Source organism: Larus michahellis, chromosome 2 (genome assembly GCF_964199755.1).
Source record: "Larus michahellis chromosome 2, bLarMic1.1, whole genome shotgun sequence".
Taxonomy (NCBI): Eukaryota; Metazoa; Chordata; class Aves; order Charadriiformes; family Laridae; genus Larus; species Larus michahellis.
The window spans coordinates 143,909,787-143,935,604 of NC_133897.1; the positions used below are offsets into that span (position 1 = coordinate 143,909,787).

Here is a 25,818-nt window from a genome sequence, read left to right on the forward strand (position 1 = left end):
GGGCGGTGGCCGGCCGCCATCTTGCTGCCTCCTGCGGGGGCGGGCGCGACTTGTGCGGCCGGTTTGTGGGGCCGCCGTCGGGCTCAGGCGGCGGCGATGAGCGCGGAAGCGGCGGACCGGGAAGCCGCTACCTCCAGCCGGCCCTGCACGCCGCCGCAGACCTCCTGGTTCGAGTTCCTGCTGGAGGAGGCGCTGCTGGAGCAGCACCTGCAGAAGCCCTCTCCCGGTGCGTGCGGCGCGGCCTTGCCGGCCGCCGCCTCCACCCCTCGGCCGCGGTCCGGCATCGCTCCCCGCCTCCTCACGGGGGAGAAGCGCTCGCTCGTCTCCCTGCGGGCCTCTTCCCTCGCTGCTGCGGCCTGCAGCTCGCCCGCTGCCGCCGCCTTCCCGCGGCCTGCTGCCGGCCGCGCACCGGCGCCGCCTCCCGCCCGCCCTCTCCCTCCTTCCCTCTCCTCCCGCAGGTTTGGGCACGGAGAGGCTGTGAGGCGGCGGGGGGGGATCTGCTGCCGGGGCTGGTAGGCCCCGGTGCTGGGGAAGTCGGGGTGAGAGCGGTGAGACGGGGACCTCGGGACCAGGGGGTGTGAGGCCACGGCCGTGCAGCATTAGTTAGTGCAAACAAGAATGTATCTTTCTCGTTTTACATTGAATTTCCTATTTAATGACTTAATTTCCCTATCTTTCTTGTGCTTTTGCTTTAGCAATGTGAGTTTTGTTTGTGGAAATGTTTCAAGTTGTTTATTTTTACATTGTGAGGTGCTGTTTGTAAAAATCATTACAATTTGCAGCTGTTTTTCTCTCATTCAAGTCTTGCTAGCGCCAGGAAGTAGAGTCCTCCTAAAGGTTCAGTGCTGAAATTACTTTGTCATCTCAGACCCGCAGTGAACAGAAACCTAATCTGATGTATAGTAAGAAAGTGACCATATTTAAAAGTATCTGATCTTTTGATGATCGTAAGTGGGACTTGTCTTTTTCAGTACCTGAATTCTATGAGCAGGTGGAGGAAATGGGAAAACCTGGGACAGTATTGCCTCTACAAAAAGTAAATTTAAGCATAGTCAGGCTTTATCTCTGTGCTTAGATCTTATACTGCTATTTTGCAATTAAAAATAATGATTAATACTAGTGTCATGTTTCACAAAGTTCAGTGAGAGTGTAGTAGTTATGATTTGGCTTCAGATTTTCAGAACAGCTCAAAGGTGCTGGAGGGACCGTCTTATTGTAAGGGAGAGAGTTGGAGCTTTTTTTTTTTCTTCTGAAAAAAAAATATTCACAGTCTAAAAGTGTCTTCTAAATGTATTCAGAAGTACCAGCATTTGCTTGAAAGTATGTTATAAAATACGGAAGAGAATTACAAGAAGGTGTATACTTTCACAACAGTTAACTTGTGATTTCAATAGGTAGCATTTATTTTCTGTAGATGCAGGTATTTAAACGTAATTAATACAAAATAGTGAAAATAAATAAAAGTATGAGAGTGTGGTTACTGTAGTCAAGTAAAGTCGAAGGTTAAACAAAAATATGTCAATAGTCTGATTTGAGTCAGCATAAGGAAGATACCCTTTGGGATTAGAATCTGCCAGGTGACAATGTCAGCTGTATAAATGGCAATGAGATAAAATCCCTGTTCATAGCTGCAACAAGAAACTGATGTCTGGGCTTACAAAGAATTTGAAGACCGGCTGTGTCTTTTTTGCAGATCCACCACCTGTACAGCTGATTGTTCAATTCTTGGAACAAGCCTCGAAACCATCAGTGAATGAACAGAACCAAGTCCAGCCACCACCTGATAACAAAAGAAATCGCATTTTAAAACTTCTTGCCCTTAAAGTTGCTGCTCATCTGAAGTGGGATTTGGATGTATTGGAGAAAAGGTATAGTCTATACATCTTCATGCTGAAATTACTAAACTGAAGTGGCTTGAGATCTTTATTTTAACAAATGGAAATCTCTTGCTCCCTTTTCTGAGCGTGTATTTCTTACATTAAGAAGAGTCTTGGGTGTGACAACTGAAATCAAGTTCAGTTTTTATCTGTGAGTTAGAAAAGTGTTTTGATAAAGGCAATGTCTGTGAGCAAATCAATACAGTTTATAATTTAGAGAGGAAGAATAGTGGGTATTAGGCATTAAGATGTGCATGTCTAAACTGTATAAAGATGAATTTTAGGTTACGTTTTCTTCAGTGACAAAACTAGCATAAGTTTCCCCATTCTGATATGCTTAAAGTTGGAGGTCTTGCTCCAGTTTTGTTGATGTAAGGCACTCCATATATCTGTGAACTAGATCACTGAACTGACTGGTTGAAACAAACAAACTCCACCTTTCCATTTTTCCTTTGAGTTTTTTAACCCAAATAATTTCAGCTGCTGAATGGTCCAATAGGGTAGAACAGTTGTCAGTGCTAAGCAAATGAGGGAACTGCACTTTAGCAGTGTAATATCTTAGTGGGGCAATATTTGCCTCGGTTGTACTTTGCATAGAATCATTTAGGTCGGAAAAGACCCTTAAGACCATCAAGTCCAACCATTAACCTAAGACTGCCAAGTCCACCACTAAACTATCTCCCTAAGCACCTAGTGTACATGTCTTTTAAATACCTCCAGGGAGGGTGACTCCACAAGTTCCCTGGGCAGCCTTTTCCAATGCTTGACAACCCTTTCCATGAAGAAATTTTTCCTAATATCCAGTCTAAACCTTGAGGCCATTTCCTTTTATCCTGTCACTTGCTACTTGGGGGAAGATATCAAGCCCCACCTGGCTACAACCTCCTTTCAGGTAGTTGTAGAGAGTGATAAGGTCTCCCCTCAGCCTCCTTTTCTTCAGGCTATACAACCTCAGCTCCCTCAGCCGCTCATAAATAAGGCTTGTGCTCCAGACCCCTCACCAGCTTTGTTGCCCTTCTCTGGACTTACTTCAGCACCTCAATGTCTTCTTTGTAGTGAGGGGCCCAAAACTGAACACAGTACTTGAGGTCCGGCCTCACCAGTGCTGAGTATGGGGGGACAATCACTTCTCTAGTCCTGCTGGCCACACTATTTCTTATACAGATCAGGATGCTCTTGGCCACCTGGGCACGCTGCTGGCCTATATTCAGCTGGCTGTCGACAAACGCTCCCTGGTCCTTTTCCACCAGGCAGCTTTCCAGCCACTCTTCCCCAAGCCTGTAGCGCTGCATAGGGTTGTTGTGACCCAAGAGCAGGACCTGGCACTTGGCCTTGTACCTCATACTATTGGGCTCAGCCCATGGATCCAGCCTGTCCATATCCCTCTATAGAGCCTTCCTGCCCTCAAGCAGGTTGACGCTCCCTCCCACCTTGGTGTCATATGAAAACTTACTGAGGGTGCACTTGATCCCCTTGTCCAGATAATTGATAAATGTATTTAAAACATTTGGCTTGCAGACACCTTGGAAGAAGAAAGTTCTTCATTAGGTAAAAGTTACATTAACTCTTGTGTGTGTTAAAGTTTCTTTAAAAAAAAATAATCATGCTATATTGTCTTATTTGTTATGAGTTGGTCTGGAAGTCATATGTTCCTTATATTATACAGAAATATTTTCATTTCAGACCTATTTTAAATAAAACTATATTCCTTCAAATTACTGGTATGGCTTGTTTCTTCTTATATACTTTTATTTGTATTTCTCAAAATGTGCTATAGTGAGTAGTAAAAGAGCTTGGAATGAGGAGTCCTTCATTTTTACCTATGAAGTTCTCTTACTTAATACGGCTTACAGTGCTCTATTCCAGTTCCTAGTCTTCACTGTTTGCTAGTGAATGCTGCAGAAAGGGAAATAAGCCATAATAGCACAAGAGAAGTGTTCCCTTTACACGTGAGTGAAATTCCATTTGCAATGGAAATGTCATTACTTACCTTCTAGAAGTATGTTCTGGGAATACTTTGAAAATAATTTCTTATTAGTTGGGACCTGCTATTATAGGTGTCTGGATTGTTCTAGGGATGTGTGTGGACTAATGCAGTGGTGCATGGTAGTAGTTCGGGTATCAGGGCAACCTTCCATTCGGGCTTATGCTGCTAGTACTGGCAACTGCTTTACATATCTGATCTAGAATGCCATCTGATAATAGAGCATTTCATTATGCTAAATTTTTTGTTTATAAATATGTTTATACTACCCTTACTTCCATGGGATGTTAAGTAATAATATAGTACTGAATAATACTATATATTACTTAAACATTCCAGAGTAGGATTACTATATGAAGTATCTGATTCTCTCTTTTTTCTTTTTTTTTTTTTTAATAGTTTGTCTGTTCCTGTATTGAACATGCTACTCAATGAACTTCTGTGTATCAGCAAGGTTCCCCCAGGAACTAAACATGTGGATGTAGATCTATCCAGCTTACCCCCAACCACTGCAATGGCAATACTACTCTACAATAGATGGTAAACTACTTTAAGGCAATAATCTTAAAATCATGGTAGAACAAAACAGTGTTTTCTTCTATCTATATACTTGTACATAGAAGGAGAAAGAATCTCAAACTAATAATAATTTTGTGATCTGTAGGTAGGTTGTAGTGAGGAGCTGAGTCTGAAAAGCTATTCTACAGCTGGTTTTGTCCCCTGAAAAAATAGTCAAGATAGTGGTTTGAAGTGTCACCTTATAAAGATAAAAATCTTGTTGTCTTTTAGCTTTTTATGGACATAAGAGCATATCTAGTATTTAAGAAATGCTCTTGAGTAGAATGTGTATTCTAATGGTATGATGCATCTGAAATTATAAAGTGATGTTTTTAAGAGGTGTATAATCCGCTTATTACACTTCTGAGGCTAATACCATTCTTTGCTTAATTTTCTCTCCTATGTAGGGCCATAAGGACCATTGTTCAAAGTAGTTTTCCTGTAAAGCAAGTGAAACCAGGTCCACCTCAGTTAAATGTGTAAGTCACAGGTATAATTCATTTGGACTTCATGTGTATTTTGTAATCAGAAATTTAATTTCTAATGGGATTAAATCATGTTAGTAACATACGGTTGCTTAAAATGGCTAGTTGTAACATGGAAAACTTGTATTTATTTCAAATATATTCTTATTTTCCTGTCAGACATGCTTGATACATATATGTGCTTGTCTGTTGTTCCACTCTAAATGTCACTGTGACTTCACAGAGGCATGAAAAATCATGGGAGAAAGGGAGATGGCAGTTTGCGTAGGCAGAATGTTTATTCTCTAGTTTAAACAGGGTGCATTTCTTGCATCCTGCTTTAACTTACAGTAGCTTGCTTAATGCAGTTGTTTTATAGTAATCTGCTGCATTATATATGATAACCTGAGAAATAATGAAGAATTTTCACTTGCTTTGTTAGGCAATAAATTGTAATTTAAAGACAGTATTCATTTTGCCTGTTTGAAGTTGTGTGACGTTAGTTACAACCTGTCCTTCGAATCGACTTTTATGTTACAAATTTCTCCGATAAATTTGGGAGTATCTCAGTGGTATTTTTCATGTGTTTTGTGTTAATTTTATACTCTAGCATTAGGCCATACTTGTTTGAGAGAATCTGCTAAGTATGTTGATTAAAAATACTGCTACTACTCATTTTACTATCAGTCTTGTATTGTCCTATATGTATCAGAGTCTGATCCTAAATCAAAAAATTCTGTATGGGGAAATAATTTAAAAATACTTCTATTTTTCACATGAACACACTTCTGCCCCTGACAGATGCTTGAAAAGATTTAGTGAAGCTTCAAGAGACTTGAGTCTGTGGAAGCATATTTCTTCATGATAGTTTTGCTGATATTAACAATGTGATTTTTTTAAAGAAAAAAGCAATGAAAACTTTGTGACTTCCATTGTATTGAATTGTATTGTCTTTTTGTTATAAAATTCTGTATTTCAGATATAGATAGGTAAGAACAGTCAGTGGTCCTGCATAATCATGTTTAAAATGTAATTAAGCAAAACTTACTATGAATGAATTGTTGTGGGCTAGAGCATGAAGTAAAATAACATGCAGGTTTGCTTTATAAATGAGATTTTGACCTCTTATCTGTATTTTCCAGGATGAACCAGATGCAGCAAGAAAAGGAACTAACTGAAAATATTTTGAAAGTGGTGAGACTTTTTTACCCCTCTTATTTTTGCCCTAATTTACATGTAAATCTGAATGGACAGGAAATAAACAATTGCATTACGGTTTTGTTGGAGTCAGTACATTTACATTATATTTGCCACTTTTAATATTTGCTACAGTTTCACTGTGTGCATTTTGGACAGTGTTGTGTCTGCATTGCATGTAGTATGGAATTTGTTTCGTGGGATTGAAGTATTCTTTCATCAGCCCATCCTTGGAGCCATGTGAATTGAGCAAGCCTCTACAAAATCAGTTTGTGATTAGTAATTAAGACCGTGCTTGAGCTGCAAAATCATATGGCAGCAAAATTCAACACTTAAAACTTTTTTTTTCAAAAGGACTTAATACCTAAGTGTTTTCTGTATGTGGCTTTCAACAGAATGCTCATTGTGCCTAAAGCGTTTCCCTTTGGGAGAAAGAAGAAAAAGGAAGAACAAACCCTCTACTTCCATAAGTAGCCTAGGTCATTTTCGTGCTCTTGTACTACTTGGAATCCGTTAGAGAATTTATATTATACATTTGATACATTTTCTTACTTTTTCATATTTTTTCAAATAGATGAGCGTGAATAATTTTTTTACTCTTTTACCAGTTCATCAAGATTTTTGAAAAAATCTTGCTGTTCACATAGAAGCTGGTTTTGTTTTAGCTGTGAAATAATAACTTAAAATTTACAATCTGACTATTGCATAACTTAATGCTCCAAAAATGGATAAAAAGGTGTAGGTGAAACAGAAAACGTGTTTTGTTTCAATTGGAAGTAAGGGTTTGATCCTGTTTCTCTGAGTACCTGAAACTGAAGTAGAACAAAACAAATTTGTTTATTGTACAAGAAATACAGGAGCAGATTCTACATAGCAGTAAGACAGGTGTATAAGGACAATTTTTTTTTTTTTACAAACCTTTTACTGTACTGTTACATATCTGGTGTTAATTTAAACCCAGAGCTAAACCCAAAACCAACAGGTTAATTTTTTCAATGCATTTGAACTATTACAGTTGAAAGAGCAGGCTGCTGATTCCATCCTGGTCCTAGAAGGAGCACTTAAATTAAACAAAGACCTTTATGTCCACACTATAAGAACTCTGGATTTATTAGCCATGGAGCCTGGTATGGTGAATGGAGAAACAGAGAGTTCCACTGCTGGACTGAAAATCAGCGCAGAGGAGATACAGTGCCAGGTACCTTACATTCTATACTAAAACTTTCAATTTATATATATTTCTTTAGACAAAGTGTTAAGTAATATTTTTGAGATAAATTGCAGTATTTTTCTATTAATATTTCCTGTGTTCTTTTTTTAATGCAATGAGATATTGACTTCATTTTTACATTATTAGAACTTTTTTTAACACTAAAAATTGTTGCTTCCCCCCACTTCTACTTTCCCGCCACCTCTGGAGCAGACCATTGTATGGCAGGGAGAGTTTGTTGCATTGTTCTTAACGATTATTTGGAAATCATTCTGTAATTTTGTAATGACTGTGCAGAATTGCTCATACTGAGATCGCAGTTAAAGAAGAATCAATTGAAGTACATGAGGAAAGGTATGCTGTGTATGTTGGTACGTTAGGAAGAAACTAGGAATAGTTTAAAGTATGTGTAAGGTTTGATCTGAAATACTGAATCTTGACTGTAAATGTTATGTAAATATCCAAGATAATACGTTTTATATCAATGCTATTTGCAGGTTTGCTATGATTTGGGTGCAATTTATTTTCAACAAGGATCTACAAATGCAGCTGTTCATGAAAATGCGAAAGAAAAGTTTTTCAAAACAAAGGAATTGATTGCAAAGGTAATGAGTGTTTTATTAGCGTGTATGTTAACTCTTCTAAAAAAAACACTTTTCTAAATTATTGCTTCCTTCTGTAGCAGTTTAATAACTGTTAAATTGGTACACATGGTCTTTAAAGAAACTTCATGGGATTTTGACAGCAAATTATTTTCTCACATTTTGCCTTGTTAAATTATATTAATCAGCTGCAATGTATTGCTGCTTTGGTCTACATTTTGTAATGAATATTCTCTTACTCGTATTGATGAGTGGAATTAAAGAATAACATCTCCGGTGCTAATATTAACTTGACTGATCAGTACATTCTGTGTCCCTTGTGTTATTTTGAACGTGGTGGTGTGTTTCTGAGGAATGTAACCATACAGCACTTCCTATTCTTTTTTTTATTTAACTTTCTGTGGGAAATTAGATTGTCTTTGTTCTGACCTTTTGAAAAATAAAACATTTTAACTTACAACTAAGGTATGCTTCCTTTTTTATTTTACTTCATATTTGTATTCCCAAACCCACAAAACTTAGATTTTTATTTAAATAGACAAAACATGGTCTAAGCTGTAAAGAGCGTGTAAAAAAGTATGCTGTTGTAGAAGAAGTGTGTACGTGCACATTCTTTTGTTGTTCCACTGTTACATCGGGAAATTGTGAGTGTCTGTTTGTGTTTCTGAATTACGCTTATGTTTCATAATATTTTTGCCACTAAGATTTGATTAACTCTTATTTTTCAGAATGGTTCATCGTCACTTCATTTTACCATCGATGAAGAACGGTTAGCTGGGTACTGTCAAGCTTGTGGAGTTCTTACCTCATCTTCTGATGATGCATCTCAACAGGCAACTCCTTATAGTCAAATCCATAGCTGTATGAAATCTGGCAACTATCAGGTAGAGTGCTTAAATAAACCCACACATATTTGAGGTTTTTTTATCGTGCCTTGTGGCTGATAGGGATTTGAATAAATTTAAGTGTTCCAGTTAACCATTAACATACTGGTTTAGAACTTATATAGGAATATATAACACTTATATAGGAATGTAACATAATCTGATACATATTAGATTAAAATATCTTGGATTCCATACAATGTAAATAATTCCTACTAGCTGATGTATGGAATTTTCAGGTAGAAACTAATTCTTTGGGTTTCAGGAAGAGTTGCTGCTGAGATGTGCAAATTCGGGTTTGGTTTGTTTTTGTTTTTTTTTCTTTGATTCTCTGATGCTAGAGAACTTTTTTTTCTTTGGTCCCTTTCTGGTTGTTTAATGAATTTTAATACTACATATGGGTGCAAGCAACTCTGTTATTTTGATCATTTTTTACGAGACAGAAAATTACTTTATCTGTATCTTTTGCATTATCTATTGACTGTTCCAACTGTGTTTGTGTTATAGGACTTAGTGAAGATATTCCTTGAAGATAATCTAACCCTCAGTTTACCTGTTCAGTTCAGGCAATCGGTGCTGAGAGAACTCTTCCAAAAAGCTCAACAAGGGTGAGACATCAAAAAATTATCTGCTTAATCATATTGAAAAACAATTTTCATGAGTTTTATGTTTTTCATGGAAAGTATACAAAATCTTCTAACAACAACTTACATCCAAGAAACTTCAGCCTTTATTTCTATTAGCAATAGTCTACATCTTCCAACTGAGGAGCTGTGTTGTGATGTATCTCACTGTGGCCATGCATGGCAAAACTTTATGAGCGTTAACGCTTGCATAAATAAAAATATCAGTGAAGTGGTAGAAGTCATAATCTATCATACATGTGTTTGAATATATATACAGATATATATAAAATGTATAACTAAGTTAGTGCCTCTTTAGAGGTTTTCTAAAACTTGAAGTCAAATCTGGTTAACCATACTGAACAGTAATATTGTAGGAGACATGTACTTCATTGGGAACACTGGCGGTGTAGTTATCTGTGATTAGGAGTCTTGTGCCCTGGTGAACTAGCCCAGTGCTGAAGGATTAGTATGGTACACTTACTATAAGAAAAAAACCATATGCAGTAAGCAGAGAGAATTAGGCACGTTACAAGGGCAACTTGTGGATTGCTCCCAACTGAGAAATGCCGAGCACATGGCTGAGTCCAAAATTCAACTTTCTGTGGGGCTTAGGCACTTGAATGAGGATTATATGTAAAGGCTCTTCATATAATTATGATGATAATTTTTCTCTGAAGGGAGAGTGCCTACAAGTATTTCAGTTGAAGAATTGAGAGAGGCTCACTTTTACAAATGTGTTTGAGGAAGAAGCATCGATGGTGACAGCCTGTTTTGTAAGAGCTTGTTACTTCCTGCATTCAGCTTCAGCCAGAGAGGAGTCAAATAAACATCTCTTGGAAGAGCATCTTAGAGGCTGTAACTTAGCAATATATATAGGGTTGTTTTCGTCTCTGATATGGCTGATAGGGAGTGCCATCAAGCGATGAGTACTAGGCAGACAAGGATGGAGGAGCATGACTTTGCAATCTAGTTAAGGCATACAGAGAAGGGTTGAGAGAAGGAAGGTATAGGTTCTGGTTATTTGTTTTGATTTTTGTCCAATGACTGTGTATTGTGAGTTGCATAAATATTCATGAAGTCTTTTGGGCTGTCAGCCATGCATCTTTGCTGTCGGTTGCACTGCTCTAGTTGGAGTTCCAGTGGTGCTCAGGCTGAAGCAATAATGAAGCCTGCATGTGAAAGAGAGCTGTGGGCAAGGAGGGAATTGGACAGAGGCATGTGCTCCAAGCTTACCTTGAGATCTGGCAGCTGGAGCTTTGCTCTGATACCAACTCTTGTGTTTGTCAGAGAAGTTCTGTGATCTTCAGTTTTGTGTTCACGCAGGAATGATGCTCTGGATGAAGTTTGTTTCAAAGTCTGCGTGTGCAACACAGTCTGCGATGTATTGCAGGGTCGAACAATTGATATTCAGTTTTGTCAGCTGTTCCTGAAACCCAGCAAAGAGAAAATAGACTTCCTCCTTGAGGTAAGAAATTATCTGAAATTAGAAGGGGAAACTGTAGGAGCTGTCTCTTTCCCCATATAACCGTATTGTTGCAAATAGTGCTCAAACTTGTGAAGCAGAGAAAAATACTTTGTAAGGTAACTTCTCAAACTTTATTCAACTTTTTTGCAGTTAGTACAATTACACTGTACATGATCAATTTTGCATCTGTGTTCATGGCTCCATTTCTATCTGTTGGGGAGGAACCAATGTTGACCTGTTACTTCAGCTTGTATTTGAAATTGCTGTTATTCCTGATATTAAATTACATAGAGCTGTTGATGAACATTTATTTTCAAGGAGCAAAGAAATAAATTCTCCAAGACAGAGAGAGGGAGATACTAGAAAAACAAGAATCTATTGAAGATGACCACTTTCCCTTTGTTGTTGAAGTTAGCATGTCTTTAAATGATCCTTAGTTACTGTATATGTGAGACTTAAACTATTGCCCTCAGTGAAGTTTTTAGGAAACTATTATTTCTCAAACTTGACTTACTCCTTTTGTTGGTTTGCTGTCCTTCTTATATCTTTTTTTCTTAATTTGAGCCTTGTCTTTTGCTTGTCTCTTCAAGCATGTGGCAAAAATTGACTGACAGTACTTTGTTCTTCAGAGCAAGTAAAAGCTGTTCCATCAACTGCTCGTATTAGGACTTAAACATATTTCTCAAAACAAAAAAAGTTATTTCTTGTAAGCTGGCAATTAAATTCAACTATCTAGTTATCTTTCAACTACTGCTTTTTTTAAAAAAAACAACCCACCCTGTTAGTCCTGGTGAATCTTACGGTTTTGCACTTAGAAATGTTTGTTCGTTTTTAAACTCGTGTAGCAGGGCTTATGATCTTAGTGATCTTGTGAGGCTGACTGATACTATGGTACTCAGCATGAGCACAGCTAAATATCACAGGAATAGGAAAAAGGAATGTGAATTGTGTCTGAGGGAAGATCACAGTTGTCTGAAACAGCTTGTCTTGTGTACAGGTTGAAAGAACTCTGATCTATCTGTGATGGCTACAGTGTTTATCAGATAACTTTGCTGCCTCCCTTGAGAGAGAGGTTTACTGCCTGATACTAATTGTGAGTCAGAAAACTGGGCAGTAACACTGTCTATAACTAAATATTTTTAGAGTTCTAAGGGGCTGCTTAATTATTTACTGCTTTCCTTCCCAGGTTTGTTCAAGATCAATAAACCTGGAAAATGCTTCTGAAGCACTGAAGAGAAAAATGGCAGCATTTCTCAAGTATGTGCTGGTATTAAGATACCATGAATTGACACTTTTATTGCGCTGTATTATGTTGCTTTTGGTGTTTTGAGCACTTCTGACTGGAAAAATAAGCAGCTTCTTCCTGCTCATGTGTTAACTTTTTTATTTGTTTAGAAACTTGTGTTTGGGTTTGGAAGATCTTCAGCTTGTCTTCATGATTTCCTCTCATGAGCTGTTCATAAAACTGCTGAAAGATGATGAACGGAAGCTGCTCATTGATCAAATGCGGAAGAGATCTCCTCGAATCAACCTGTGCACAAAACCTGTGACTTCTTTTTATGATATCCCAGGTAATATTCACAGTACTTCCATCAACTTATTATATGCAGGCAGTTAACCTGTTCCCAGGCTTGAGGTTACTGTGTTCAGGTCTGCTCTCAAAAAAAAGTTGAGAGAATACTTCCCATTTTTAGTCGGTGAATGTCCTACTCCTTCAAGAAGGTGGCTGTTGTTTGCTTGTATTTTGCTTGTATCTCAACTGAGTATAATATATATGCTTAAATGAATGTGTCCTAGCTGACCAAGTGAGAGAGAGAGGTGTGGCGGTTGGTTTGAACTGAATCTGGCGGTGGTAGCTGTTCCCAGAAAAGGCACCCTGCCTCTGGACTCACACCAGCACCAATGCTCATGTGATTGTGTGGTGAGCTGAACCAGGAGTACCATCTGCATGAAGTTTTAAACCTACTAAAGTGAAACCCAAATCTTTTTGGCCATTTCATTTCCCAGATATAATTGTCTCTCTGTGCAGTTGCACAAGTCAAAGCTAACATAAGACGTGCCAGATGGTGACTGGAGCTGGAGAGAACTTACTTTTCTGCTCTAATACAGCCTTGCATTGACTTAAGCCAGTTGTGAAAATGCATATTGTCACTAAGGCAGTATAGGAACACTTTTTTTTGTGCGGATCTTGAACCTATTGCTTCAGCGTAGCAAGTATAAGGAAATACTCAGAGCTGGAAATACTCAGTAAGAAAAGGGGACATTGCAAGCAGCCCTTTAGGTCAGGGGAGTTGGGAAGCTAGCACAAGGTGTTTGTGGAAGGGCATGAAAGGATGTTCGTGGCCTACAAAAGCGTTGATCTGTCTGCGGTTCTTGCTGTGTTATGTTTAAAATGTTATATACTAATGAAATGGAAGCATCTACATTAAGAAGGAATGTGCTGGAGACCTGATTGCTTTTCTTCTAGCTTCAGCAAGTGTCAATATTGGACAACTTGAACATCAGCTCATATTGTCAGTAGATCCTTGGAGGATTCGCCAGATCTTAATTGAGTTGCATGGTATGACTTCAGAACGCCAGTTCTGGACAATTTCAAATAAGGTAACTTATTTCATGTGGTCCTGAGAGAGTGTAATTCAAGGACTGGTTAGTTACCATACTGCATTGAACAGCAAACACCTTGTCACAGATCCACAGTGTGATTTCCGCACCCCCCCGCTTCCCCCCCGCATAGTGGTGGTTTAATAAGAATGATGATACATGTCTAAACTAACTTTCTCTATGAAAAGTATTACAACAAAACTTATAACCTTTGTGTTAAGGCATTACTGTCTGTATCTCAAGCTTTCCCTGTGGAAAAAAAAATGTAACTTTTGCTTTCAGTGTTCTGACTAGTTAGCAATATTATTTTAAATTTCTGTTATTAAAAGCTGGGACCAGGAGAGAGGAAGAGGTTGGGTTTGTTTGGTTTGGTTTTTTTTTTTAGAGTAAGGATTTCTTGTCATCTTTGTTGGTTTTTTTTTTTTCCCTTTCCCAATTATTGCATATTCAGAACTAAGTAGGGTAGCTAGCCATTTTTATTGTACTTCTGTATGAACAGTACATTACTTCTGATTAGATGTAAAAATGAAAGAGTTGGCACTTAAATGTCAATAATTTTCAATATCTGAGTTTTGGTTTTAATGTTTTAAACAGTGATGTGAATTCTAAAACCTGTTTCTGTGCAAATATCTTATGTATTTCTCTCCCAGTGGGAAGTACCAAATGTTTACGGCAATGTTATTTTAGGCATCAAAGACAATCTGACTAGGGATTTGGTCTACATCCTTATGGCGAAGGGATTACACTGCTGCGCAATTAAGGTGAGCAAGCCAGCTGAAGTTACTGGTGAGTTAGGTTGAGCAATTGAATTTTAACAACACTGAAAATATGGAAAACCTTTTTTTTTTTTTTTTTGGTGGGGGGGGTAGGGGCTGGGGGAAGAAAAATTGGGAGGTGAGAGATATGTAGTAACGAGCTCTGTGTGTTGTATAATGCTTAAATATTTCTGTCTCGCAAAGTTCCATCAGTAGAGCAAGGATAATGACTTTCCATTACTTGGGCCTGGAGACAATTTCATTCGTACAAAGTTTCGATTATGATGTACTAAATCACACTGTATCTAAACCCAGTGGTGATTTGACTACTTATATGAAGTGCTGTTCTTCTGGCTAACTGTTTTACATAAGGAATTTATTGGAGTGCTGTTTTATTTGCCGTATAATTGACAATACTGTACTCTGCAAAACGACAAGGTAAAACTGAAGTGTACCTAATATGCCAGTAGTTACATCTGGTATTTTGCTTAAACTTCTTGTTTTGTTTGAAAAATCTGGAACTGTTGGAACTGTTAACTTAATAGCAAGTCCAAAGGACTCAAAAATGTAAATGGTAATTGTGAGATGCTTGAGTAATGCTAATGATAAAGGGTGCCGAGTGAAGAGCATTTTAACTCTTAGTCTTTTCCCTTATGAATCCGTTAGGAATCATTAACGCATATCCTCTTTATTGCAGGATTTTGTCCATGCAAAACAGCTTTTTGCTGCTTGCTTGGAGCTTGTGACAGAGTTTTCTCCAAAACTCCGTCAAGTCATGCTGAATGAAATGCTACTTTTGGACATCTACACTCATGAAGCTGGAGCTGGTGTTTCTGGAGAACGTCCTCCTTCTGATCTTATAAGCAGAGTCCGAGGATATTTGGAAATGAGAGTACCTGGTAAATATATTTCTGGCTTTCCTGTGATGCAGTAAAGCACAAAGCTTGAGAGAAAGGAAAAAAACAAACCCAACTTTTAATTGTAGATTTACCATTTAGGTGCATAATTGGAAAAACAGTAAAGTTTGACACTGGTTTTAGTGAGTCTTTAGAAGTTTGGTTAGTTTTTAGGAGCTGGAAACGAGAACAGCAACATCGTCATGCCTACATATTGCTAGACACCAGTTTATGTTTAGTGCCACGTAAAAGGCTTGAACAGGATAAACATGTCTGCATTTTAGCCTGAGAAGTTGTGCTAGTTGTTAAAACAGTTTGCATGGTTTCATACTGAGGGCGTAACGTAGTGCTGTTGTGGTTGGAGGAAGCTGTTGTTGCTCCTAATTTTCAGATGTGGGGTCTCCTGTAGGGCTAAGCATCATGTGTTTCTGTGATAGATATGGAACAGAAATGGCTAATCAGAGGGGAGTGGGTTTTACTTATTTTCATATAACACTGTGTTTTCTTAAAAAAAAAAAAAGTTAAGCGAAGAACCCCTTTTCTTCCAGATATTCCTCTTCGACAAGTTATAGCTGAAGAATGTGTTGCCTTCCTGTTAAATTGGCGTGAGAATGAGTATTTGACCATGCAAGTTCCATTACCTCTGGTTCAAACTAATCCTTATGTGAAGGTAATGAATGCTCTGTCTTGAGGCCTTGTCAGGCTGTAATTGACTTTTTCCTGTTGAAATCTTTTGTACTCTAAAAAGGATGTACCCTTCTGTCTCAAGAGTGTTGGGTTTTGTGGCTATAAAGAATTACGTCTGGTGTAGAAGGCAGCAGGGCTAAGCAGCAAGGGTGTTCGATGGTTGACGAAAGACATGGAGGCTGTGCTGCAAGAACAGATGAAACAAACTGCGTCTTAGCCCTCATTGGCTGCCAACTGAGGTTGGTTCCATAAGCATCAGGCATGTGTGGTTCTGATCCATAAGCTGATTGAGACCCTGTAGGACTTCCATAAAGGACTCTCCTCTCAGCTAGAACTCAGCCTAGATTCATGGAGGAGGTGTGAGAAGTGTACAGATCTCAGGTTTCATGTCTGGTGGTTTTTCTGTTCTTAAGACACTTGTTTTCCAAATGCGCTGTAATGGTTCCATTTTTGAACCCAACACCAGCGTTGAATTTCTGGAGACATTCGAGCACTGCCTTTTTTTGAAACTTTGCTTTCAAAATGGTTTTACAGCAATGTTGCTACTTGAAAGTCAGGCAATGAAACTGAATGCAGATCGTATTACAGGACAGATTCATTTTTGGCCTGCTCTGCTTACCTGTGGTATTTCCTAATTTCCATTTTGAGGTTCATCTTTTTCTGTGTAGTAGAGGGTGCCAGTTTCAGTTCAGATTAATTATTATATAAAAGGGAGTTCTAGGGAGACAGTATTTGTAAAAGTATCTTTTATGGTTTTTAGGTTTTATGCAGCATATTTAAGTAGAGTGTAAAGCTTGTTTTCTGGAGCCTGTAGTAATGAAATGTACCCTGGGGAAACTAATAAAAGAAAAAAATCATCTGTTTAATTCCTTTCTTCCAGGTTCCTCAGCAGTGTCCTGTGCTGCAAAGTTTAGTCGTATTGCTTTGTAGTTTGTAACTTAAAATCCCTTGCTTGGCCATTTTAAATGCTAGTAATTCCTTTGCTGCAGTCAATATTCAGGGAAGCTGTAGTCACTGTGTTTTTTCTCTTGCATTGCATAGCTAGGACAGTTGCTGGCTGCTACATGCAAAGAACTTCCAGGTCCCAAAGAAAGTAGACGGACAGCTAAAGACCTTTGGGAAGTTGTCGTACAAATCTGCAGTGTATCCAACCAGCACAAACGGGGGAATGATGGCAGAGTGAGTTTGATAAAACATAGGGAGTCTACACTGGGCATTATGTACAGGTGTGTTTTCTTAAGTTATTTTTAAAGATTGCTTGAATTGTGTATTTGACCCTTCAAGAATAGTCTGGATTCCACTATCAGAGTGTGATAGAGTGGCAGCAGCAAAGATCTCTGCTGAGTGAAAAATGTGCCTGCTGGTGGCATTACATATTAGTGGTGATGTGTTGACTTTCCTTTTTCGAGAGAGAAAAGGAGTGTGTGGGGTTCAGGTTAACATACAGACACCAAAGCCTATACGCCTGTTCTCCCATTATAATCAGTGTATGTCTTCCAGTAAAGTCAGTGGCGTCTAGACGGCAGTTTAGCTGACCGACTGGAGGTGTCTCCTTTACGTCAAACAGAATTGCTCTGCAGACTTCACTGACTGTAGCATTAACTGCTTTTATAACTGTATTAAAAACCTAGCTTGCAGCATAGATGTCTACACTGAGCTTTACGTTTCTGAATCTAAAGCTAAATGTTATTCAGCCTGGAAATGAAATTCTGGTTCAGTTGAGCCCCTGGGGAGAAGGAAAGGAAGACAATATTGTTGACTGGAGTAATTTCACTGTCAGTTACCTAATCTCTTCCAGCTTTGGCCTTAACTAATTGATTCATTCAGGATTCTCTGACTTGTCCACTCAGTTAAGTGTTTTCAGCCTGTTCTGAAGTCCAGGCCTGATTATAAGTTGCCTGTTACAGTAAATTCTGGAATGTATGATTATGTTGAACAGCTTTCCAAGTTAAAAACTTGGGAAAAGTGCCCCTGTCAAACTACTGACTGTTTCTTTGCCTTTCTTGACATCATCGGGTTAATGTATATCTAAAGGCCAGCTGCTTTGGCTTATGTGGCTGTGGGTTGGGTGGAAGAAGGTGTGCGCTTGGTGTAGGTTTCGGTTGTATACTCTGGCAAGGAAAAGGAAGCAGTATAGGTGTACTCCAAGATACTGAACCTTTTCTGACCTCTCCTGATTCAAACAGTAAAGAGCAGTGACCTTGTTGTTATGGAAAAGAAGCAGTGAAACCTTTTCCAAACAGTCTGTGCTTGTCTGGATTGTCTTATGGTGGCAATATCTGATGTGAGGTGACAAGGAAATCAATGTACATTGTAAATGATCACTGTGTACCCTCTTCTGTAAGCACGTAGATCATTGTTGCAATCCGAGCTTGGAGAATTACAGTACAGTTCAATTGCTTTCCCTTTTATATTCAATGGTTGACTTACTACAAAGTCATTTTCGTCCCTTTTATAGCTTGATGGAATAACAGATACCTCTTATTTAACCTTTTTTAAATGTAAAAGTAAAACTTGCCAGTGACTGTATTAAAAGTGAATGACCTGCTTGAGCATTTTTGTGTATATACCCTGCATTTGTAAACTTAGAGGTGAAGGAGTATTTTGGTGAGTGAAGACTTCGCTTTACCAACCCTCACTTCCAGTGTATTAAGCTTGCATATGTTCTTTGCTGTGGGTAATTACTTAACACGGGTATTTGTGTCCCTAATTTAGGAGTGAACTGCTGTCTTTTATCAAAAAGCTTCGGGTAAGTTACAGTGAGAATGTGTTTGCAACCAGAACTTTCTTTTGATATAATATTCTTCTGCACTTCTCCTGTTAAATTCAGAAAATCTGATATCTATACAGGTGGTTTTATATGGCTGCAGAACTTCTGAATTTGCCATATCTGCCACACAGCAGTGTGGAATAGCTTGTAAAAAAAAAAAAAAAAAAAAAAAAATTCTCACAGTGGAGATCTGTTAACATCAGGAGTGTGTTTTATTCCAGTTATCATGAAGTTAATTTTATTCCAGCTTTCATGAAGCAAAGCATTCCCTTTGGAGAGAGAAGGAAGCTGCTACTTGCATTGTAACTAAGCAGCAGAAGTAAGAGGAAGGGAAGCTCTTTTATGCCTTGTGGGTTTGTAAATGCATAGAAAGTTGTAGTATGCCTAGCTTAACTTTAAGGATAACAAAGTTTATATCCAAGCAGTTATTTAGGAAAATCTGAAGTAATTAAAGACTTCCTACAGAAACATTCTCGCAGTATACCTGTGTTGCAAGATTCTTAACAAAATATTGCTCTATTTCAAAAGTAAATTGTAGTGATGTCAGAACTACTTACATAGCTTTAAAACTCTTAGGGAAGAAAGTGGAGTTTTGTTAGTTCATGGGAATACTATTTTATCTTTTTTTTTTCCCTTCTAGGAACCATTAGTTTTAACCACAATATTGTCCCTGTTTGTCAAGCTTCATAATGTTCGGGTTAGTATATATCATAAACATCTTACTTGGTTTTCTTGTAAATGTTTCTCTGTGTGATGTCTCTTACCATCTTTCTTCTCTTAGGAAGATATTGTGAATGATATTGCAGCAGAGCACATTTCCATCTGGCCCTCATCCATCCCCAAGTAAGATGATAATTAAAAATTAAATTTTCAAAATACGTGTTTACGTAGTTGGTTTGTTTCAAGTTACTGTGTACTAGTTATTGTGTGTTAGTGTGATTTCTGCTGTGTAAGGGCATCACTGATCCCCCCATTCTGTTTGCGGGCAGATTGGTCTGATTGCGTGGAGGTTTTTGCTCCTGATTTGATGGTCCTGATGGAGATACGGGTAAAAGAAACTGAGGGGATTTTTAGCTGTGTGCTTTACTGAGCTATATGTAACTGTGTGAACTATATAATATTTTAATACAAAATAAGTGATATTTTTGAGGTGTGTTTGAGTAATTGCCAAGATATTAAGTGGCATATGGTACGTATTGATTTGTTGTGGCTGGATTGAACTGTATTTCTCCAATGAAGTTTAGAGGCTCTGTGGGGCTAGAACCTCACTTTTTTAGATTCCCTGTATGCATTGGGAAAGATCTCTTTTGTGAGAGACAGTGTGTAATGCTTAGTGTGGTTAATCTGTCTTTAACTGATCTGATTGAATCATCTCATTGTTACTGATATATGCTTCAGAATATATTGTAAGGTCAAGCAGCAGAAAGTTTTCAGTGTTACCAGAATTCAGCAGTAGGGTGAGGGGGGAAAAAAAACATGTTTTCAAAAATGGAGATGCCACATGAGGTTTGGGAAAGGCTTCCCAAGCAATGTGCCAAACCATTCCCAGCCTTCCTTTCCAAGCTAGTTTCACAAGGTTCCAGAGATTGCTGTCTGTGGCCAGTTATGCAGATGCTGTGATAGATCTGTAGTGGTTTCAGGTATTGTCTTCAAACTTCTTGAAACCGAGAACGTATGTTCTGCATGAACACTTTTATGGTGTCAGACACAGATAAAGTTCTGACTTTTTGTCCAAATCTGTGAAGGTGTATTTGTTCTGTCAGATTTACTGTATTGAAACAATTCAACAGTAGCCTTAGTCAACACTAAATCTTTCCTGGAGTTATTTTTGCTTGACACTTAAGGTGCTTTGGAGTTAAACTAGATGTGAAATCAGATTAGAGTTCAAAAAGAACAATCATTTAGGAATTATTTTTCTTCCTTTTTTCCTTTAGTCTTCAATCAGTGGACTTTGAAGCTGTGGCTGTTACAGTAAAAGAGCTAGTCAGCTATGCATTGACTATCAACGCAAACAACCACTTCTGGTTAATTATTCAGGCAGATATTTATTTTGGTAAGTGAAACCAATGTCTGTTTTTTGCCTGTGTGTAGGGGTACCTTGCTTCTCTGAGACTTGCCTGACATAACCCTCCTTGTATTTCCTGTTATGAAAAGAAACTGAAGTGATACATGAGTTAAAAACCTTTAGTTGCAGTAGTGTAGGTGAATTTGTCTGGGAGGCTGTCTGAGCCCACGGAGAGACTGGGCTTTCAATGGGTCACGAGGACTTGCTTTTAGAGTAAGGGAAACTTTACTGTAAGAGTCATTGTTAACTTCACTTTTGAAGTGGGTGCAGTTGGTCCTTGAGGGGTGTAATTATGCAACCCCCTAACATTTCAGTCTTTTATTAAGTGAATGGAAAGTTGTGTGAACGGTGGTTGCTTTTCAATGTGGAGATCAGCTTTACTGGAGCAGAAGACAGTAAGAGTAGAGAGGATCTGTATTTTATATAAGGAAATATCTAGGATTTGTAAATAAGGAAGTGTGAACTCTTGATTTGGTATTGGTTGCGATGAGAAGCTCTTCCCAGTCATTCTGTCCTCACCTGCCACTTCCCAAATACGCATCCTTGCTCCTCAGCTGAGAGCAGCCAGGAGAATTGGGACATAAAGTGTTTCAAATTCTGGGCTCCGTGCCACGCACCCAGCCTGTACCAGGGCAGCGGTTGCCTGGGGAAATCTTGCCCGACCTATGTGATGCTGTGCCATGTTAAATTATTGCCCAATCTAGAGTCGGTTCCTGGGGCTTACTTTATAGTGTGAGTAGAGTGGAGAATGAACTTTCAGAAGATAGCCAGACAAGTATGGTACTACCTGGTGTATGTGCTAGGGAAGAACATGGCCGTATCTGTCCTCAAAGGTAGTCGGGCATTTCTTCCACTTAAATTATCTGTCGAGACCACTCTAGTGAAAGTTAGCATTTAAGCCAAATTGTTCTTTTCTGGCAATAAAACAGGTTGCATGCTGTGCCTCTGCCGTCTACTTGCTGGTACTTTGGGCTATTGCAGGAGGCAAGGTGCATGTTTCCAAATCTCTTTTTATTTTTTTTATTTTTTTTTTTGGACTGTGGTGCTCAGTAAGATGTAGTGCAGGAATCCTAGCCTCTTGCTTCCAAAGGAGACAGATTTGTCTAGAAGATGCTTCATAATCCTTGGGGTGCGGGGAGAGGTCTTAATTCAGTGTTTAGGGCCGTCACCTTGTATATGGGAGAGTGACTCAAGGTGTCAGACCTCAAAACTGGCAGTATTTACTGCTTGTACAAAGAGGAACAGCATCCCAGAATGAGGAAGTTTATGCAGGGGGCCTCAGAAGTTGGTACCTGAAAGAGTGATGGCTGGAGCACTCCTGGCATGTGTCAGGTCTGTATTTCAGGAGCTATGTGGACAAGCAGACTGCTCTCACCACAGAGCCCCTGAAGGCTGTCTTCACGTCGGTCCAGTAAGAACTTACTGGGAGTAAAACTAGTGCTGAACCATGAGAGGTGTGTAGTGGCATCAGCCGTCCCTCTCTAACTCACACCAACTGAACTCCTTCACACCATCCACACGCAGTGAATTCAAACTTCTTTTCCACTTTAGTGGAATATAAGAAGAATTAAGAAATAAGAAAAAAGATTTAAGATCAAATACTTGAAAAGTCAAAAGTATTTCTCAAAAGGCAGAACTTCTCCTATGTTGTTAATTTTCCTGATTGTGTAGTTTTCTGCCTGTTGCTGTTCTACCACCTCCTGTGTGTCTGTGATCTTTAAACAATGACATGCAAGTCACTTTCCCAGTACAATTCATCTGTGAGATATGTATCTGAGTAATTCTATAAACAATTGATCTGAGTCTTAGAAATAACTGTTGTGTTTACTTTTTAAGACCTTATTTTGCTTTTTTCCACTGCAGCAACGAATCAGTATTCAGCAGCGCTTCACTATTATCTACAGGCAGGAGCTGTATGCTCAGACTTCTTTAATAAGATGGTACCACCAGATGTGTACACCGACCAGGTGAGTTAAAATGGGATTTAGATGTACAAAAATATTTCTTTGGATTCAGTCAGTATCCTAATTCTCTGTAGAGACAAAACTGCTCAACATGCACACGTTCCTGTAGCCTGTAAGGTTTTTATATCTTGATGCATTTAGGGGTGTGAATCCTCACAGATTGTTTTTTCTTTGCTTGTTGCCTGAAGGCCATAGAAAATCCGAAGCTTCTCCTTTGATGAAGCACAGGAGGCTTTTCTGTTAGTTTGTAGAGACTGAGCGTGCAGAGCAGCCATCTGGGAAAGCACCGGTGCTGGGCTCTGGTGCGGTAGTGAGCAAATGAAACAGCCAGGAGCATACCAAGTGACATGGTGATTCCCTCAGCTCGTCCCTGCGAGGCTGCACTGTGTGCTGCGGTGCCAGGCGGGCGGAACAGCTCAGGGCAGCGCAGCAGCGCTCGCTCTGCCTTGCTGGCTCCGCTGCAGCGCTGGCCAGAGCCTCCAGCCACTGGATATACCCAGCTCCCACTGTGCTTCTGGTGCTGGCATCACATGGACGGAGCCTGTTTGCTTCCACGCGTGGTGCAGATGAGCTCAAACGTGTTATCTAAATGCTTCTGAAATACTGTCTGCTGTAGCTAACACAGCTGAGGGGTAGGAGTGGCATCACATTAGCAGTGAGATGCAGGCAAGGTTGGCTCCTTTTCACACACACGCTTGTATTTTTCTCTGGACTGTGACAGTGAGCAGAGCAGTGTCACAGGGCTGGGCAAGGTTGTCCAGAGATAGGTAGGATTGTAACTTACCTCTGCCAGAGCGTGCCAGAGCTACGGCACTGTGTATGGCATGTACCTGCCTACTTTGCACGATGGTGTAACAAGCAGCTTGCCACTTGCAAGTGGGTCATGAGTGAGAACCCCTTAATAACTGTGTGTGTGTTGGGGGCAATCTTCAGTCCCAGCCACAGCGTGTTCTGGTGACGTCTTGTAGTCGCTTTAACCTTTATCCAGGCACTTGTCATGTTCAGTAGGAAACCACTGCGTTACTTGTAGGCTGCGTTTTGGTAGGCAATAGGAAGGAACTGTCTAGACCCAGGGAAGTTATTTATGTAGCCTGTCCAATTGCTACTCCTTTCCTGCTCACTGGGATCCTGGGATCACAGCCCAGTCTCAGCTATGCCTCATGCCAGGCTGCCCTGGTGCAGGAGTGCCGGTGGGACCACCATGCTGTCACACAGCACCACTGCTGCTCGCTGGCACGTGTCTGCCTTGTGTGAGAGCTTTTGCCGGGGAGCCTGTTCCCAGCCAGGCCAGGCCTTGTCTGTGGGCAGCAGGAGATAAAGGTGAAGCTCTTGAACAGAGCATGGCCCGGCTCTTACCAGCAACACGGGGCTGTGTTCTGCAGCACACATCCTGCTCTTGGGAAGTCTTGGAAGTGATGAAAGTTGATCAGTGGATGTGCTAAAACCCAGGAGTTGTTGGAGGGGGGGTTAGAAGAGCATAGATAGTTATTTAGCTGGTCCCTCGCATTTAAAAAAAAAAAATGCTGCTTGTATTACAATACTAGCATTTCAAAACCTGTGTTTTGTTTTTTAACCCTTCTGTAGGTGATAAAAAGAATGATCAAGTGTTGTTCCTTACTCAACTGTCACACCCAGGTAACAGGTGAAACGTGGCATTAAGTAAAACATGTTTATGGATATTTTGATGTTAAAAGGGGGGGAGAACTTTCTGAAATGTAAAACTGAATCCAACTTTCCTTGTAAATGCAATCTACAGTGAAATATTTTCTTGTTACTGTTGCTTCTAGGACACTAAAATGACCCAAATTAAGGAGTAAATAAACATATACTTGGAAATGTAAAAACTAGACATAGTCGGGGGGGGTTGTGTCCTGTTTTTATCTTAGGATATAGATGATATTTTTTTTTTCTGTAGAGTTGAGAGAGAGTAGGGTGTCTGTGGGGTGGTGTTGGGAGCCTGGCCTTGTTCTTCATGATAGCTGCATGTGGCCATTGCTGTTCGCTGGGATTGGTCATTCTCCAAGAAGTAACAAGGCTTCTATTAGGCTCTGATTTTAAGAGTTGTTAAATGCATTTAGAAACCTGGAAGCCAGGTCAGTCCCTCTTTTTTTTTTTTTTCCTTCTTCCTTTTAGCTACTACTGTTGTTGGTATTTCAGAATGTGTTGTGGATGCTGTCTAAGTGCAGGTGCTCAAACTTGCTGTGGAAACCAGCCCTTGGTTAGGTCTAGAAAGGGGGTGGGATTACTGAGGTGTTCTGTGGAAGATTTTGGTTTGTGGGGGGTTAAGGCTGTGAAAATCACCTGTCCTTCCTTACAGGTAGCTATTTTATGCCAGTTCCTTCGAGAAGTGGACTATAAAACTGCATTTAAGGCGCTACAGGAGCAAAACAGGTAAATGTTACAATGAAGCTTATAAAGCTGTATACACAATATGTGAATGTGTTAGCTGATGTAACCTGTATTCTCTTTCAGCCATGATGCCATGGATTCTTACTACGAGTACATCTGGGATGTCACCATCTTGGAGTACTTGACATGTATCCTTTTACTACACTACCACTACAGCAAGCTCATAGGGGATGTTTGTGTCTGGAAAAAGTCTGTTTCCTACCCAAGTGTCTTTTCTTGACTCACCCTCAGATCTCCACCACAAAAGAGGCGAGACAGACAAGCGGCAGATAGCAGTAAGTGAACACAGGCTGCTTTGGGGTATGGGATTCCCTTAGTGTGTCTTCCCCTCCCTGAAACTATCTTTGAAAAGAATCACCACTTCCAGTTTGAATTTTGTTGCGTAATGCTCAGCAGAGGCTGGGTGCTGCTGTAAAGCTGTACAGGGGTGGGGTGGGGTGTCGTGGTACAGAAAAAAACCCAGCCCTTGAACTGGAGCTGAAAATGCCTTGTAATAAAACATCTGTACTAGAGTGAGTGTCACTACAGCGATGGCTCCCCTTTTGTTCTCAGATAAAAGCCATTGGCCAGACAGAGCTGAATGCCAGTAACCCTGAGGAAGTCCTACAGCTGGCTGCACAGAGAAGGAAAAAGAAGTTTCTTCAAGCAATGGCAAAACTTTACTTCTAGGCTAATGCTGGAAGACTATTATAAAATGTGTAGAAGTAGAAAAAAAAAATCTGTGAAGACTTTATTTTTTAAATTCATTTAAATTTTTATACAACATTTACAGTCTAGTATCTTTCTTTTTAGAAATAGAGGAAA

The 25,818-nt window shown here is 39.6% G+C and overlaps 1 protein-coding gene across 3 annotated transcripts; it reads left to right on the forward strand.

Annotated features, from left to right (window-relative positions):
• INTS8 (integrator complex subunit 8) lies at window positions 1-25,779 on the forward strand. Of its 3 annotated transcripts, none has more exons than XM_074577449.1 (27): window positions 1-226; window positions 1,694-1,868; window positions 4,261-4,401; window positions 4,827-4,898; window positions 6,026-6,077; window positions 7,096-7,278; window positions 7,788-7,895; window positions 8,621-8,776; window positions 9,284-9,384; window positions 10,726-10,867; window positions 12,054-12,124; window positions 12,263-12,438; window positions 13,335-13,468; window positions 14,119-14,229; window positions 14,921-15,122; window positions 15,668-15,789; window positions 16,848-17,032; window positions 18,522-18,555; window positions 19,217-19,273; window positions 19,358-19,419; window positions 20,511-20,629; window positions 22,505-22,608; window positions 24,190-24,240; window positions 24,923-24,996; window positions 25,078-25,142; window positions 25,246-25,289; window positions 25,567-25,779. In XM_074577449.1, the coding sequence occupies exons 1-27, from the start codon at window positions 97-99 to the stop codon at window positions 25,681-25,683; spliced, it is 2,988 nt and encodes a 995-aa protein (XP_074433550.1). In that variant the 5' UTR covers window positions 1-96; the 3' UTR covers window positions 25,684-25,779. The 3 variants fall into 3 exon arrangements, 2 of the variants coding, with proteins under 2 accessions (XP_074433550.1, XP_074433551.1); XR_012585774.1 differs by having other exon boundaries at window positions 3-226; window positions 24,190-24,247; XM_074577450.1 differs by having other exon boundaries at window positions 36-226; window positions 4,827-4,909.
• The last annotated feature ends 39 nt before the right edge of the window (window positions 25,780-25,818 follow it).